The 14,968-nt window shown below is 43.0% G+C and overlaps 1 protein-coding gene and 1 long non-coding RNA gene across 18 annotated transcripts in view; one reads left to right on the plus strand and one right to left on the minus strand.

The window, feature by feature from the left end:
• LOC133216978 (uncharacterized) overlaps positions 1-14,968 on the plus strand; it is a 185,881-nt gene that overhangs the window by 158,241 nt on the left and 12,672 nt on the right. The window lies entirely within an intron of this gene.
• FOXP1 (forkhead box P1) overlaps positions 1-14,968 on the minus strand; it is a 386,028-nt gene that overhangs the window by 99,737 nt on the left and 271,323 nt on the right. For 15 of the 17 annotated variants that reach the window (XM_061362086.1, XM_061362096.1, XM_061362095.1 and 12 more), the window contains one exon: positions 12,827-12,952. The exons of the other annotated variants lie outside the window; for them this stretch is intronic. In XM_061362086.1, coding sequence (XP_061218070.1) covers positions 12,827-12,952 — 126 coding nt within the window. The remainder of the gene's footprint in view (positions 1-12,826; positions 12,953-14,968) is intronic. 17 annotated transcript variants of the gene reach the window in all.

A 14,968-nucleotide genomic window follows, 5' to 3' on the forward strand; every position in this document is an offset into this window, starting at 1 on the left:
ATCCCCAATACCTTGGAGGCGCCTTCCAAACACTGGGAGACTGCCCAGGATGTGTCCATTCCTAATGGCACCAGAATCGTTGCCATCAATAAGTTAGGGTGAAATCAGTAAAGTCATTCACCACACTGTGACTTTACTGATTTCCTGCTCATCTGTCTGCTCAAAGGTTAGTGTGGTTAACGGTGAGGAGATATTCACTCTCTTATGAACTGATCTGTACAGCATCTATGATGGCTGTCAAACAAAAGGGTAACCAGTGCCATCATGGCTTTTTCACCCTCCTATTTTTAATTCTCATGCAGGAAATTTCTACAACCTTTTCTGATGAAAAAGAACCTATCTGATATTTCCCCTCTCCTTTAAAATGTTTATCCTGCTCTGAATCTGCAAGGTGTAATATCATCAAGGAAGGTCAAGTTTCACAGACGCTCAGGGCTCCGCTGCGTGCTCCCCCCACTTTGAAGAGACAAACAATAGTCCCTCAAGTGTTGCTGCTGGTGGCAAAGCAGCAATTCATGACAGAGGGTTGGAAATCTGAAATTAAAATAAACTGCTTAAAACCTGCAGACAGAGAGAGAGATGCAGGAGGCCGAGTAAAATGGGACAAGCTCTTAACCCTATCAACAAAGTGCTCATTGTTCCAGTTTAAGACAAGTAACACAGCAATAAATATTGAGCAAAGGAAGTTAACCTGTATCCACAGCCTTTGAATAAACACAGAAGTTGAAAGTAAAATCAATGCCAGGCCTTTGGCTCTTGCCAACTTGTGCTTTATCCTTCTCGCTTGGCCTTGTTTTTACTTTGGGGGATTTTCTTTGCCATTTCTCCCGTTATTCATACTTCCCTGTAAAAGCCCCTTATCACACAGCAAAAGGACAAACAAGGAACCGCCAGCACACCATTAGATGCAAACAACAGCTTGGTGGCATTCTGTAGATAACTGGGAAGGAAAGGGTCAGGTAAGATGCCCCCGCCTCCTTCCCGCACCCCTTCCCCACAGGGACCAGACACAGCCCTGCGTACCTCTAACCATCAAATCCAACTGAATGTTTGCTGTCTAGGATTGCAGAGGCAGTATGTGGCCTGGAAGATACAGGCATATTCATCTTACTACAGAAGTCTGAGCGTTCAGCCCTTGATTTGAGTATGGATAAATGCCTCGGTTAGTTCTCATTTTTCCTAAAGTGGTTTATCCACTCCTGTGCCAGCACCTCAGTCAGTAATACAGGTTTTCACAGCGAGTATTAATTCTGACTTCACTTTTAAATCACATTTTCTTCATTTGAGCATTATTATATTTCACAGAACAAGGCCTGAGCATCATGCAAAAGGCATTCTGGTCCTTGGTTGTGAATACAGTTGTGTAGGCAGAGGAATATTTGTTTTCCAAGTAATTTGTGCACATTCACAAAATTGCAGCTGTCTGTAGTTCTCCTGAAATATCTGCTCTGATGTTTACAAGCCATAAAATATATGTGCATCTTTTTTTTTTACACTCCCATTACATACTGGCTATGAAGCCTGTACAACACCAGCACTATCTCGAGGAGCTACTGCCCTGAGACAACAGTGGACAAACCTTTGTGAGAACCAGAAGGACCTCTCCAATACACTTTGTGGATCACAGAATCACAGAATGATTTGATTTTGAAAAGACCTTAAATCTTATCCAGTTCCAGCCCCTTGCCATGGGCAGGGATACCTTCCACTAGAGCAGGTTGCTCCAAGCCCCATCCCAACCTGGTCCTGAGCACTGCCACGGACTGGGGCATTGCTTATCAATAAGGACCTCACTCTTATTCCAGCATAACCACCCCATGAAGAAAACCACGTGAAATGAAGGCATGGGTTACAACTCAGCTTCGGGAGATAGCCTGCTGCCTTGGCCCAAGCAGAGCTCACGCTAGGATGGACATGCAAGGTTCATCAATTAACAATGTGGCCAATGACAACAGTGACCCATCATTCAGCAAACAGGTCTCTTTACACATTTATTCTTGCAAGCAAACCCAACATTAGATTGGCGATGTGGCTATGAACCAACAGGCTAGGCTGGTGGCTAGCATCTCCCAACAGGTTTGTTCTGGGTGTTTCTGAGCTATTAAGAGTCAGCCAAAGCAACTCTACTTATTGCTGGGGTCTTTTCCCAATGAAAGATGGGATTTTTTTCACAAGGTTTCTGATATTCACCTCTTGCTTCATCTACAGCTAAAAAATTGGTTTCTTACAAAAGTTGTCCAAATGAACAAAACACCATTCCCTGTGACAACAAAGTCCTTGGGACAGACATTTCCCACAGTAAATGCGGAAATGTGCACTGCACCTGCACAACACAAAGTGACCTGCTCAAAGCCTGGAACAGAAATTGTGAGCAACTCATCAGCCCAAGGTCTTGATGAGCCACAAAATGCACAAACCCAAACTCCTGACCAAGAAATCACAGTGGAAAGCTGCTGGGCAAACCAGGACTGGTCACCCTGGTACTCCTGAAGTGACTTGGTGAAAAACTGATTGGAAAGAAAAATAAGAGGTAGGAAGCTATACCCAGCTCAGTGGGATCCCTTAACTCCAGCAGACTCCCTGCATAGTTGTCACTTAAATCCAGGACAAACCTGTTCCAAGCTGTTCAACCCCATGCTGCAACCCATCCAAGAGGTCCATGTAGTTGCACAGATGTGTCATAAAAGGATCAGTGTTGAGATATGCTACAAAGGTTAATAACTGAAAACACAGCAATGTATTATTTGAATCTGTGCTCCTTAAAAAATGCCTGAGTGACACAACTGGCAAGAAAGTGCTGAGCTTCGATAGCCACATGTAAGGCTTCAAACACCCTCAACCCGTGTGCTCCACCACATTATGTACTTGATGCTTGCTGGCATGAGCTATGGAGCTCCAACATGACTCTCATGATGCAACACGATGGAGGACAACCTTCTGAGGGGCAGATGGCATCAAGCTACAGCACTGGTGACCTTGGCAGCTCCAGCAGAGGCACCGCTGCCTCCTCACACCGTGTTCTGACACACATCACTACCTGAGCTTCTCCTGTCATCTTCCCACCTCGCTTCCAAATGCATCTCAAAACTTTTTCAGCTAGACAAGCTAAACCCAGGATGTAGATTTTCCAATTAGTCTCTGTTTAAACATCTGTTGGTAGACTGCATTTAACATCAGTTATTTGAGCAAAGCGCAATTTGATTAGGTTGTCTGAAACGGAGCCAAAGTCTGCAAAATAATAGCTCAATTAAATTTTGTTTTGCTTTCATTTGTCTTATACTTTCCTGAGTGTGATACAGTTGCATATAATCAAGTAAACTAATTCCTTTCAAAATGAGATATTTCGGTGCCTTTTCCATCTCCTCTCAAAGTTTATTTAATAATCTATTCCATCTTCTCCATGCTTCATTGAACTTCATCCTGACACAAAGTACATTTCTTTCTTGTGCCTTCAGTCTACTTTCATTTTCTATGCTTTCAATGACTTGGGATTATGTGCCATTAATGTTACACCTTAAATAGATCAATAATTTATAAATGCAGATTACACTTATCAGGAAAATAAAAACATTTCAGCAACGCAGCAGCCTCTTCTTTGCACATACCACAAAACATTTTGCCAACCAGACGACACAGCTGTAAAACTGTCAAGCTCAAAAGCCACATCCAAGCGGCATTTCCAATTGTCTCCCTGGGTTTAGTTTCTACTTATTCTGTTATGTTGCACTTGTTGCCCTGAAACTTCAATATTAGCTCTAGAGATTCAAACACATGAGGCAAACAGCTGCTCCCCTCCACTCAAGCAAGCTAGATCAAACTGCCTTCTCCCTTTTCCTCCTGCTTTTCATTTTTTACTTTCTTTTTCATTTTTACTTTCTTTTTAACCAAATTGCTGCAATTCAAGTATTTCTTACAAAGTTGATGGTTTTAGGGCAAAATTCTGCTCTGTGATCATCACTGCAGCTTCCTCCAAGTGCACACTCGGTCAGTGCATGAGGCGCACCAGAGCTTCCCTATGCTGACTACAGAAACTTTGCCTTGAGGATATAAAAATGAGAAAGTCACAGTAACTTAGCTGCTATGTAGATGTGTGTATGATTTAAATTTAAACATTAAACATTTAAACATTATCTTCTTTCACACTTCTGTTAAGAAAGGAAGAAGCATGCATTCTTTGAGAGAAGAGATTGCTTTTATCGGAGGAGATTTTCAATACGCAGTACTTTAGTGGGTTTTTTTTTCTTTCTAACATATTTGTGGCAAAGTGTGAACACAAAGGGACAAGCTGAAATAGGTATCTGGCAGCTCTTCCCCAGCGCGTGCTGCTGAAAGCCACAAGTACTAATGCAGTTGTTGAAAATCTGTGATTTTGATGCAGAAAGGCAAGGGACTCCTTCCTCCCGCACTGGTCCAGCTCTGCCCTGCCCTGCCACAGGCTGTACTTCAAAATACTCCTGCAATAAAGCAGCCTTCAGCATTAGAGGCGGCTCAAGTCCATGGAAGTTCAAAATGGGATATGTCCTATTTAAAATGTAGAGAGCTACTAAATATGACAACCATCTGATGTATGAAAATTATTCACAACCAAAAACAGACAGTCTGGAAATAGCTGGGATGACTTCATTTAGACAGAATTACCCAAATCTGTTTCTAATATACACAGTACACATAATAAATTTTTACAATATGACAAGGAAAACAAACTTAATAAAAGTTCCTGATCTTTTGTTACACAAGCAAGCTATAGCCATGATATGTTTATAATATTTTGCCTATGATATCACAGCTAAGTAACAAAAGCAGAGCAACACAAAGACCAGTTACTAGGTATGACTTCACCTTGCAACTCCCATAGTGACATCGCTGCACGCATCACCCCAGCGTCCCACCTTCCCCACCTACAGCCCGTGCTCCACAAGTACTCGCTTTTCATTAATGCTCTCCTTTTCTCCTTCTCCCAGGCACCCTTTGACTCAGGAAGCTGCGGATCTCTATGAGGAGAGGTTGTTTTTTACCAGGACTCATCTGAACGGTAAGAGATTTTTAGCCTGTTTCCTGAACTCCTGGTTATTTGACAAGTGCTTGAAAACCCTGTTATAAACAATCTCTGTAGGAAAACAGATGATGTCTTACGATCACAGAAGGTAATTTTTTCAAGAACCCAACTTTTTGAGCATTTCCCAGATGCACCACGTCAATCTTCCTGCGTTTGACTATCTCAGCTGGTTTTCCAGCCCGGGCGTTTCGCCAGGCAGGCCGGACTGCCCCTCATTGTCACTTCTGTTCGATGGCACTTGCACCCACTGCTGTTATTCCAGGCTTCAGGAAATTCTCTAACCACTGGACAGGCTCCAGCACTGCGCACTAATAAGTTGCAGATTGCAGCACTCTAAGCGTGTGTGTGTGTGTGTGTGTGTGTGTGTGTGTGCATGCGTGTGTCAGATCAGGGCCACGGTTTGAAGGGGTGTGGGGGGGAAACAGTAGTTCAAAAATGCTGCCTACTCAAATTGACAGAAAAGTGACCCCTGCACTTCATCAGAAATTCCTGCAGACTGACAAAATAAAGGAGTTTGCTTTTATCACACACAGTAAGACTCATATGGAAAAATGGAAACACTACATCACTCGACCTTAGGTTGCCCCCTTTTCAACCACAGATGAATATTATGTATAAAAATTGTAAATCAATTTGAGATGTATTAAAGGAGATTCTCCTTTTTTTTTCTATATTAAAGGTAATACCTTCTAATCTCTAGATTCATTTTGTAATGTCAAGTAAATGAGAACGACTTAATTTCCGTAACTGAATTTTGTTACTCTTAAGTCTATTTAGCATCTCTGCATGGTGTTCACATCATTTCCTACACTTTGCTTGCATCAGGAAATAATGAGCAAGCATCACTTACCCAACAGTGAGTCACAAATATTTGCCTACATTAACAGAGCATTAAAAGCCATTTTAAACAACTTAAGGAAACTGCGCTAGCTTTGAACTGTGATTCACTACTATGAGAAATGAAGAAACTTTTCCTTTTCTAAAAGCAAAAGAAAATCAGCTGCTGCAACCTCCTTGTAGTATCGTTAGTTCCTAGAGCAGACTTGCCTCTTACACAATAGATTTCTTTGCTTAATGAAACTACTTCTGAAATTTTCCTATGCTCGGTGTTGGATACTTTGAAATTTCAATCTTTTCACATCCTTGAACTCTCATCAACATTTTTCTCCAGACTGTGTCAATAAAATTGATTACTTGCAGTTCTGAACTCTGTTCTGCACATGGAAATAAAACAATTTGTTTTAAAGGATTTTCTGAAGAAAGCAGAACTTGGCAATCCTATCGCCGAGATCAAAAAAAAAGGGGGGAAAAAAAGGGGCCAAATCAAGCAAGCCTTCCCGACAAAGAGCAAAACAAAAAGAAACCTCTCCAGCAAACAAAAGAGAAGCGACATCCTGATCTTATCACTGCAGAAGCGAGAGCTAAATTCCTGACATACACATCATCAGCCTTGCCGCTGTTCTCCTGACTGATACGTCTCCCTGTCGGATATGGACGGTCTTTTTGGATCATTAATACGTTCATTAATTTGTTATCAGTTCTTGCTCACTGTACTTTAAACCGCTCCATACCATGGCTCAGGAGTGCCTCAATGGACCACATGCATCAGGAACCCTGACTTCCCGGTTGTTGAGATGCCTCATGCCTACAACCGATCTGTTGCTTTTACAAGTTTAATCTGGGTATTAAGGAGCTGATTGTGGAACCATGTCGCTATAACATCTTCAACCCAGCTGTACATCATATAAACCACTATAGGAGGGGGCAGTCTCCCAAGATTCCTAGCTGCAGTGCATACCTTTAACTCCCTAATCTGTAATACTACAAAATACCACTCTCATTTCTTCCCAAGCACAAGTGGACTACCAGCAAGGGTCCAACAGTGTTATTCCTAATTACCTTTTTTTCACTCTTGATCCTGTGGCGCTCATAATTAGTTACCTGGGGCTGCAATCCAATTTGAAGTGATGACAAGAAAGTGATCCATGAAAAAGTAATAAGTTAAATCCAATTTCAGCCTTCCTCTAATTAAATGCACATGGAACTAATGACTCAAACCCTACCATTTCAGTGATAATGGTAATTAGCGAGGTGGGAGTCACTCTCTTTTTTCAACACTGTAGGTGTAAACCACAAGGTAAAATGGCAGGAGCACTCTTAATTACATGTGTCATTTTGTCAGCAATTTACACATTTCTGACCAGTCAGGAAGGTTTCATTTGTTTTCCCCTTCCCCGAGGTGGGTAACACACGGCCGGAGTGGGGCCCAGCCAGCCCCATGGCCCCGCTCCCAACATGGGCAGAAAGCACAGCTTTTACAAACCTGTTCTCTAAATGCTTCATGGCAAAGCAGAAAACCTGCTGCAAAATTGCATTGGGGGTGCTCTAATGAGACACAGGGCTGGAAATGTCTCCTGGCTCCTACTTTCAGTTTTGCCCCTCAGGACTGACTCCTTTATAATATGGCAGATGCCCAAAGTCCCAAATACCCCAGAGGGAGCTACACACCTTAACACAGCTCTCTGACCTTGGGCGAGTCACTTAGTACCTCTCTGCCGGGGTTTACACAGCTATAAAATGAGAATAATCACATTTGCTGACAGTTCCTCACACTGCTAGCTCTCCCAATATACTGGTATTTTCCTAGAAGCCATGTTTTTTCGGAATCATATAATTACAGGACAATCACAGACTTCTTTCAAGAGAAGAAAACCTGCATTTGTCACCTTTCTGCTCAGTCTGGAAAGCTGGAAAACCGGAATGTTAAAGGCTTTAACAAATATGTAAAAGGGCAGCAAAAGAAGGCCCACAGGGTTCACTGAAAAAAAAAAATAGATTAGAATCTTTAGTATCAAAATTTTCAAGCTGATCATGTAATTTTGAGGACCTGATTCAGGTTTTGTCCTGTCTGTGGGATGGATGATATCTGCACTTCACAGGCACTGACTAACACCTGTAATTGGTCTAAGGGCTGAAAGAACTATGGGTCCTCTGGTAGAAACCAGCAACAGTCAACTTTGCCTGATTTCCAAAGTCAGAAGTGAAAGTTAAGGATTCAAGTGCAATTTTCATAGGTGAACTATTTAAACTCTGCAGAAGTGAAATCTCAACCCAACTGGAGTTGGTGGCAACATTCCCATTGGCTTGGCTGAGGCCTTATTCAGACCAACTCCCATGTTCAAGAGTGAAACAGAGAGATACTCATACAAATGCAATAAATACACTTGCAAATTCACTTCCCGTCCCAAATTATCTGCTGAGATATTAGTTCTCTTCCAGTTGTAAAATTTACCACCATGTGAAAAAGGTGCCCTGCATGTAAAGCCCAAGACCACATAACCTGGTACTTGTGTGCTCCAAGCGAAACAGAGAACACCCTTCCCTTCACCTTTCAGTGTTTATGATGTTGTTGAGCTAATGATCTCTAATTTCATAAAACCCGACAATAATTGCCCCCCACATCAAGCAACAGTGATTTTTAAATCTTGCCCTTTTCTATCTCTCAAGATACTGGAAAGAAATAGTAAGATAACACAGCATGCAAACTGAATTCTACAAAAGCCCAGCCAAAAGGCTCCTTTAAAAAGCAGCGGTATGCAAAGGCAAGGACAGCTCCATCCTCTCAGCCTCCCTCAGTCTTTCCCCAAAAATCTAAAGCAAACCCAAATTCTTTCCCTTGCCATGAATTAAAAGGAAGATTTATTTTCTGTTTTGTCAACTGAAACCAAAAGTTTCCATCTTTGTAATTTCATTGTTTCTTCTCTCCAAACACATGCAGGTTCACTATCATCCAATGAACCTCATTTTAATCCCATGAAAAAGTCAAGTGATGGGTTTCAATTGCAAGATACTGACTTTGGACGTCCTAAATCTGTTTTCGGCCCGGTATCCAACTTTCAGCTCAATGCAACATTTACGTCTTTAAAAAAAATTGTATTTTTAGTATTGCCAAAACACACATGCACTTTTACTTTCTTGGGAGAAAATGTGTCTCTTGATTTGTTTCCAATCTGTGTGCTCTTGCCAGCAACTAAAATGCTTAAAGAACCAAAATGAATAATCGTTAGGAGCATCAGCAATTAAAGCTGCAAATTTTAATCAATACATCTATTAATACAAAGATGTATCTATCTTGGCAAGGAAAAATGTGCACATTTTCAAAATCCTAAGCATACCTGGCCTGTTAAATTATTTGTTTCATAGACTTAAGGAAATCCAATGTCTATGGCAAATATATTACCAAACAGGCTTTAGGGGTTTTTTTTCCTTCACTTCCAGTAATTTTTGCAGGGATGATGTATTTTTTTTATGCTCTTTTCCCAACTGCTTGTTACTAAATCCATTCCTTAACTTCCAATTTTCTTTTGTTTGTGTCATCAGGCTGTGAAACCGGAGGTCACTGCCAAATGTAAAGCACGGCACTGCGAGATAGGCTCAAAATGTGAGTCATCGGGTATTTGGAGATTTATTTACTTTCAGCTATGAGCAAAGCACATCTCCGCTCCCGCGTCCAACTTCTTATACACTGAATATGTCAAAACCTGCTAAAATCAGGTCTCCAGGTAGAATTAACAAGGTCAAGAGACCCCAAAGACAAAAGTGGAGCCCACTGTCATGTAGACATTTTTGAAGTCCCTGTGCCCCAGTGTGACCACGGGATGTCAGGATCTGTTTAGGTACTGTGGCTATTTGATCAGTGAATAAAGAAGGAATATAGGGTATGATCCATAAGATGATTACAGATTAGGTATACAGTGTTTAGTAGATGAATTTTCTGTACCTGTTTGTGGTAGTGGGGTTTATCTGACAAACCTGCCAGCCGACATTAAAATGCTGAGCCCAACATGGAGCTATTCCAGCCCTGCGTGGAACCAAACCAGCCTCCCCTCTTGGGCAGGGCCACAGAGCATTTGATAAGGAGAACTAGCACCCTGGGTGAACAGCATCCCTTCCAACCGCCCCCCCTGCCCCCACGTCATGCCAACACAGGTCCCAGCACTCATGTTAGGGAGCTCTTCACCAGTGCCTTCACCAAGCACAGCATAGATAAGCAATGTCTGCAGTACTCTTGTTATACACAAAGTCTGCCTGCCAGAAAAAAAACCCAGGTAACTGCTAACCACTGTGGCTATCGAATGAGACAGCTCTATCTATAAACTAAGTGCAAAGATGACTCGGTTCATTATTTAAGCTAACTTTTGGAAAAGGAGCATACTTCCACCTCCCTCAGCGTTTATTCTACATGCTGTCAGCAATGGGTATTGCCTCGTCGGTGCGGTACCATCCAACTTCAAGGGCTGTGGGTGCTTGTGTGGGTGCAGTTTTACTCACAAATTCTACCCCCAGTGCCACCGTTTTCTTTCAGCCACAGATTTTCATTGCAGGGATGTGCTCAGTGTCTGTTACATTCAAGAGGACTTCCAGTACGTTTAAGACCGCAAAAGCACCAGGAGTGAGGAGGGGATAGGAAAAAAAAAAAGACTGGGCAGTCATTTGAATCAGTGAGTGACAGGCTGGGCCAGCTCTCTGTATACATTAATAAATTAGAATTTTAATTGTGTCTCTGACTGCAGGAGCTGCTCCAGTACTTTAATACGTACCAACAATTGTCTATGTTATGGAATCCGCGATGTGGCCTTCACTGTTGACCTCTGCAACACAATTCCCAGTCTGACTACGGAAACTGTTTGGTTTGATCCTTTCAACTTATTTGAATCCTGACAAATAAGCTCACAGCTGAAAGGTCAACACAGTCATATTTCATCCTCTGGAGCTATTCTTAAGACATCTGCACAACAAAGCACTTCTTTTAGTACCTGACACTGGACCTAGCCAGCACAATCTCTCATTAAAAATGTCCCCAGTGGAAGAGTCTATTAAAAGGCATATGGATCAGCTATGGATTTACCAAATAAAATATTTTTGAAAGCATTAATGTAACGCTCTGGATTATGGTGCTCTACGCTGCCAATAAAACATATATTTGCCCAATGACAAAATGCTTCATACTTTCCAAAAGAATAATGGCTCGGCTATAAAGTGTGAGGTGTTGTCCAGCAGCCTGAGCACGGGGGTGGGAGCCAGGAACTCATGAATCTTAATCCTACCTCTAAACCAAATTCCCTCTGTGATCCTAAGCAAGTCACTTAACCTGCTTCCCTCAGTTTCCCAGTCCAGAACTGGGATAATGCTACTTACTTATCAGACTTTCCTTCTGGGGGTGTTTTGGAGATTAGTATTTGCAAAATGCTTTGAAGATGAAATCACTACACAAAAGCGAGAAGTTGTCCATGCTGGGCCAAGGGCTGCAGTTAATGGCTATTCCTCACTTGGGCAAAACTCCCCTTGAAGTGCCTGTCAGCTTTATTTGGGTAAGAACTGCAGGATGGGGTCCTCTCACTTTACTGTCAAGGCCTTCAGTGATGTTGGCTTTACCTTCCACATTCTACTACATATTTAAAGCGCCCAGGATCCGTACTTTTGGAGGAAAATAATCTGAAGCACATATAAAAGGCAAGAGAAGCAGCAATGCTGTCAGGGAACTCATGGTGATAGTATATCAAACTAAAAAAAAAAATAGAAAGAGCAAAACAGACATGAGTTTGACAACGTGCTATGACAACAACGGAAAAGAGAAAAAAAGCGGAAAGAATTTGGGGCTACAGAGGCTGAAGCATCAGATATAGAAGAACAAGATAAGATAAATGTCCCAGCTACAGGGCTTTGTGTGACTGCAGCTGAACTGCTGTATTCAGGAACTTATTATCACAAATACAGTGACATGCTGCAATTGCAAAGAGAGCAGTAATAAAAGCAATAACCAGCTGCAACCCAGCGAAGTGGTCAAGGGTCTGGAAGTGCCGGTTTACGAAACACATAAAGAACTAGATACATATAATTTGCCAAAACTGGCAAGTACATGTTAGTATCTCAGATGTTTGAGGAGTGTGAACACGAGGCAAGGCAAGGGACTGACTCAGTATTTATACAAGCAGTATTACTTGGAGCAAGAGGATGGAATTAAAGTGGAAAGTTCCTGAGAGTGTGCTTTGTTATGGAAAACCATCTGAAGGAAAATAATAGTGGTCCTACCCACCACTTGGGATTTCTAACACTAGAATAGCAAAAGAAGAAAAAAAGAGGAAAATGTGATACATGACCTAATAGGTCTTTCTTGTCTTTAACTCCTGTGATTTATCCTGCAAGACTAGCAAACTGCACTCCAAAGCCGCCTATGTGTGCAGACATCTTCTGTTTGAGAATGCTGTACTGGTTTTAGCTTTCTGAATTCATAACAGCACAAAGCCTGGTAATATTTAGATTTTCTTTCTAAAGATGTCCATACATCAGCAGACAATAAAAGGGGAAAAAACACACCGACGATATGATATCCTAGTATTTCCCAATATCCTTGACACAGCAAATCATCGGTTTGAGCGAACGCAGACTACAAATGGAACAGCAATCAAACAGAAATGTTAATGCAAATCTCCCATGCACACTGACACAGTAACAAAAGCTATTCCATTTTGTCATGATCCAGCCCTACCATATGCTAATAGACATACACGCTCACGATCTGTAAATACTCTGTGGTGGGATTTTCAAGCGCACCTAGCACAGGTCCTCACACCACCTACATCAGCCACAGCCGCTCTGTGGACTTCACTAGGAGGAAGCTCCTGAATGTCCTATCCCAACATCCACAAGGAAGACACATTTATTCAGCTTTTACAAGCCTGCTCAGGGAGGCACAGAGGCTCCCCTTACCTGAAGGGCTGGCTGTTTGTCATTCCTCTTCGGAGACTTTAATCCACTAACTTGTTGCTGCTGCTGCTGCTGCTGTTGCTGCTGCTGCTGCTGTTGCAGTAGAAGCTGCCGTGCTACCTGGAGAGCCTGCAAGGGAAGAGGTTTGAAAACTGAGTTTACAGCAGACAGGGTGTGGGGAGCTACATGCACAGTACCCAGGGTCAAGGCAACCCTTGGCCATGGGGTACAACTCCGCTCCTGAAGCACCCTCACTAAGGAAAGCAGTTGACTTCCACAAAAAAAAGACAAGTCAGCACTTGCATTCAATGGGGCAATATCCCACTGCTGGGTTTCCTATTCTGTGGAGACTATGAGGAAAACAGCAGCAGCTGATGTTCAGCTCCTGGGTGGGAACCTTGTGTAGCTGCAGGAGCAGCTCACAGCCCTCCTAGCTACCAGCAGGCTCTTGTGCTAATGGCTTTCATGCTCCTCTTCTCCAGTGGGTCAGGTCAGGTTTACAGAAGAGGGCAGTCATATATCACTGTATGCTCTCCTGAGAGCCAGAGGAAGTCAGGGAAGTTTCTGGAAGGCTGGGGTAGGAAGAAGAGAAGAGCCAGTGGCAAGCAGAGAATCTCAGAGGTACCATGCTAAAGGCTGAGGAAGCTGCGAGGAGCATTCACTGTGAATGCATTGAAAAGCAGGGACACCACCTCAGCCCACCGAAATCACTAAGGGCTCGTGACGGACCAGCAGCAGGGACTCAGAAGGGATGAGGCAGAGCAGTGAAAGGACAGCGCAGCCTTACGGGATGGAGAGGCAAAGGATACGATCGTGAAAGCATGAGCAGAGCATCACACAGTGGGGAGTTACTGAAATAATTTGTGCAAAGTGAGAGAAAACTGTCCCTGGGCACTGGAGCTCTGTGAGGCCCCATTTCTCCATCAGGTGGGGAAAAGAAAACAAGGGAAGATGAAGGGGAAAGAAGTACAAGGGCAAGTCCCTGCCCTGGCTCCCCAGACAAGGGACCACAAGGATGATCCCAGTAAGACAGGTGGTGGCACCACTGAGGCTCCGCTGCTGAGACCTGAGCCCGCTGCTCCCAGAGGATTCACCAGCACCGGACTCGGGCCGCCTTGGTCTCCTTGGAGACGTTCAGTACATGCGTAGGTGGAAAAGTGGGAAGGCTGAAGACTTCATTAATGTAAAACAAGAAAAATAGTCCCTTTGCAAGATGCCTACACGGAAGGAGGGAAAAAGCCTTCCCCACTCCCACTGTGTATGCTCTCCGAGTGATTTAATTAATACCTATTTAATTAAGGAGTCAGATACGCTTCGGGTTTCACTTGCTTCTCTAAGTTGCAAGTGTCTCATCTTAGCACAGAACTGCTGGGAAAGGTTTGACACCGAGGACTGCAAACTCGGATCTGCACACCCAATAAAACCTTGTTATCTTATGGCCTAGGCCTGTATTTGACTTTGAAGGGACATTCAGTAGCCCAGGGAGAGGCTGAAGAAGCACCGCTGCTGGCCAGCACACCAATGCAAGTTGGGCGCAGAGACTTTCCATGCTCCGGCGATGAGCCCTCATTTCAGATTCATTAGCAAGTCTCCACTGGATCAGAAAAACTCTGTACGGCTGGATGTGATTTCCTGCAGAGCTCGGTGTGATGAAGAAGTCAGACTTTACACTTCAAACTGGCTGGAACTCAGTGCTTGGGGAGCATCTCTACAATGGTCCACGTCCCTGTGAAGGGTGTGAGGAGCTGCTGGGCAGGGCACATCTCTGCTCACACACACATCTACAACCACCCTCTCCATCGGTTCAAGAACCTAGAGCTCAACAATTAACACAAAGCAACAAAGGAAACCGTTCTGCAGATTGTGCCAAGAATGGTTAAAAAAATGTTATTTTTATTGAATTAGCTTATTTAGCTGTTAAAACATCTTCAAGGGTGGGCAGAAACAGCAGAAATAAAACCCACAAGGCTTAAGGGGATGGGCAACAAATACTCACCTACTTAACAGGGCTGTTGTATGGCTTATTTAATTAATGAATACTTGTAAAGCACTCTGAGTTGCTCAGACAAGAAGCGCTATACAGTACAAGCGCAACATATTATTATATATTATTAAGACTGGCTCTGCAGAAGAATAATTCCAGGT

Source organism: Neopsephotus bourkii, unplaced genomic scaffold (genome assembly GCF_033783945.1).
Source record: "Neopsephotus bourkii isolate Nb327-2 ecotype Australia unplaced genomic scaffold, CSIRO-AGI_Nbou_v1 NB_1080, whole genome shotgun sequence".
NCBI classification, from domain to species: domain Eukaryota; kingdom Metazoa; phylum Chordata; class Aves; order Psittaciformes; family Psittacidae; genus Neopsephotus; species Neopsephotus bourkii.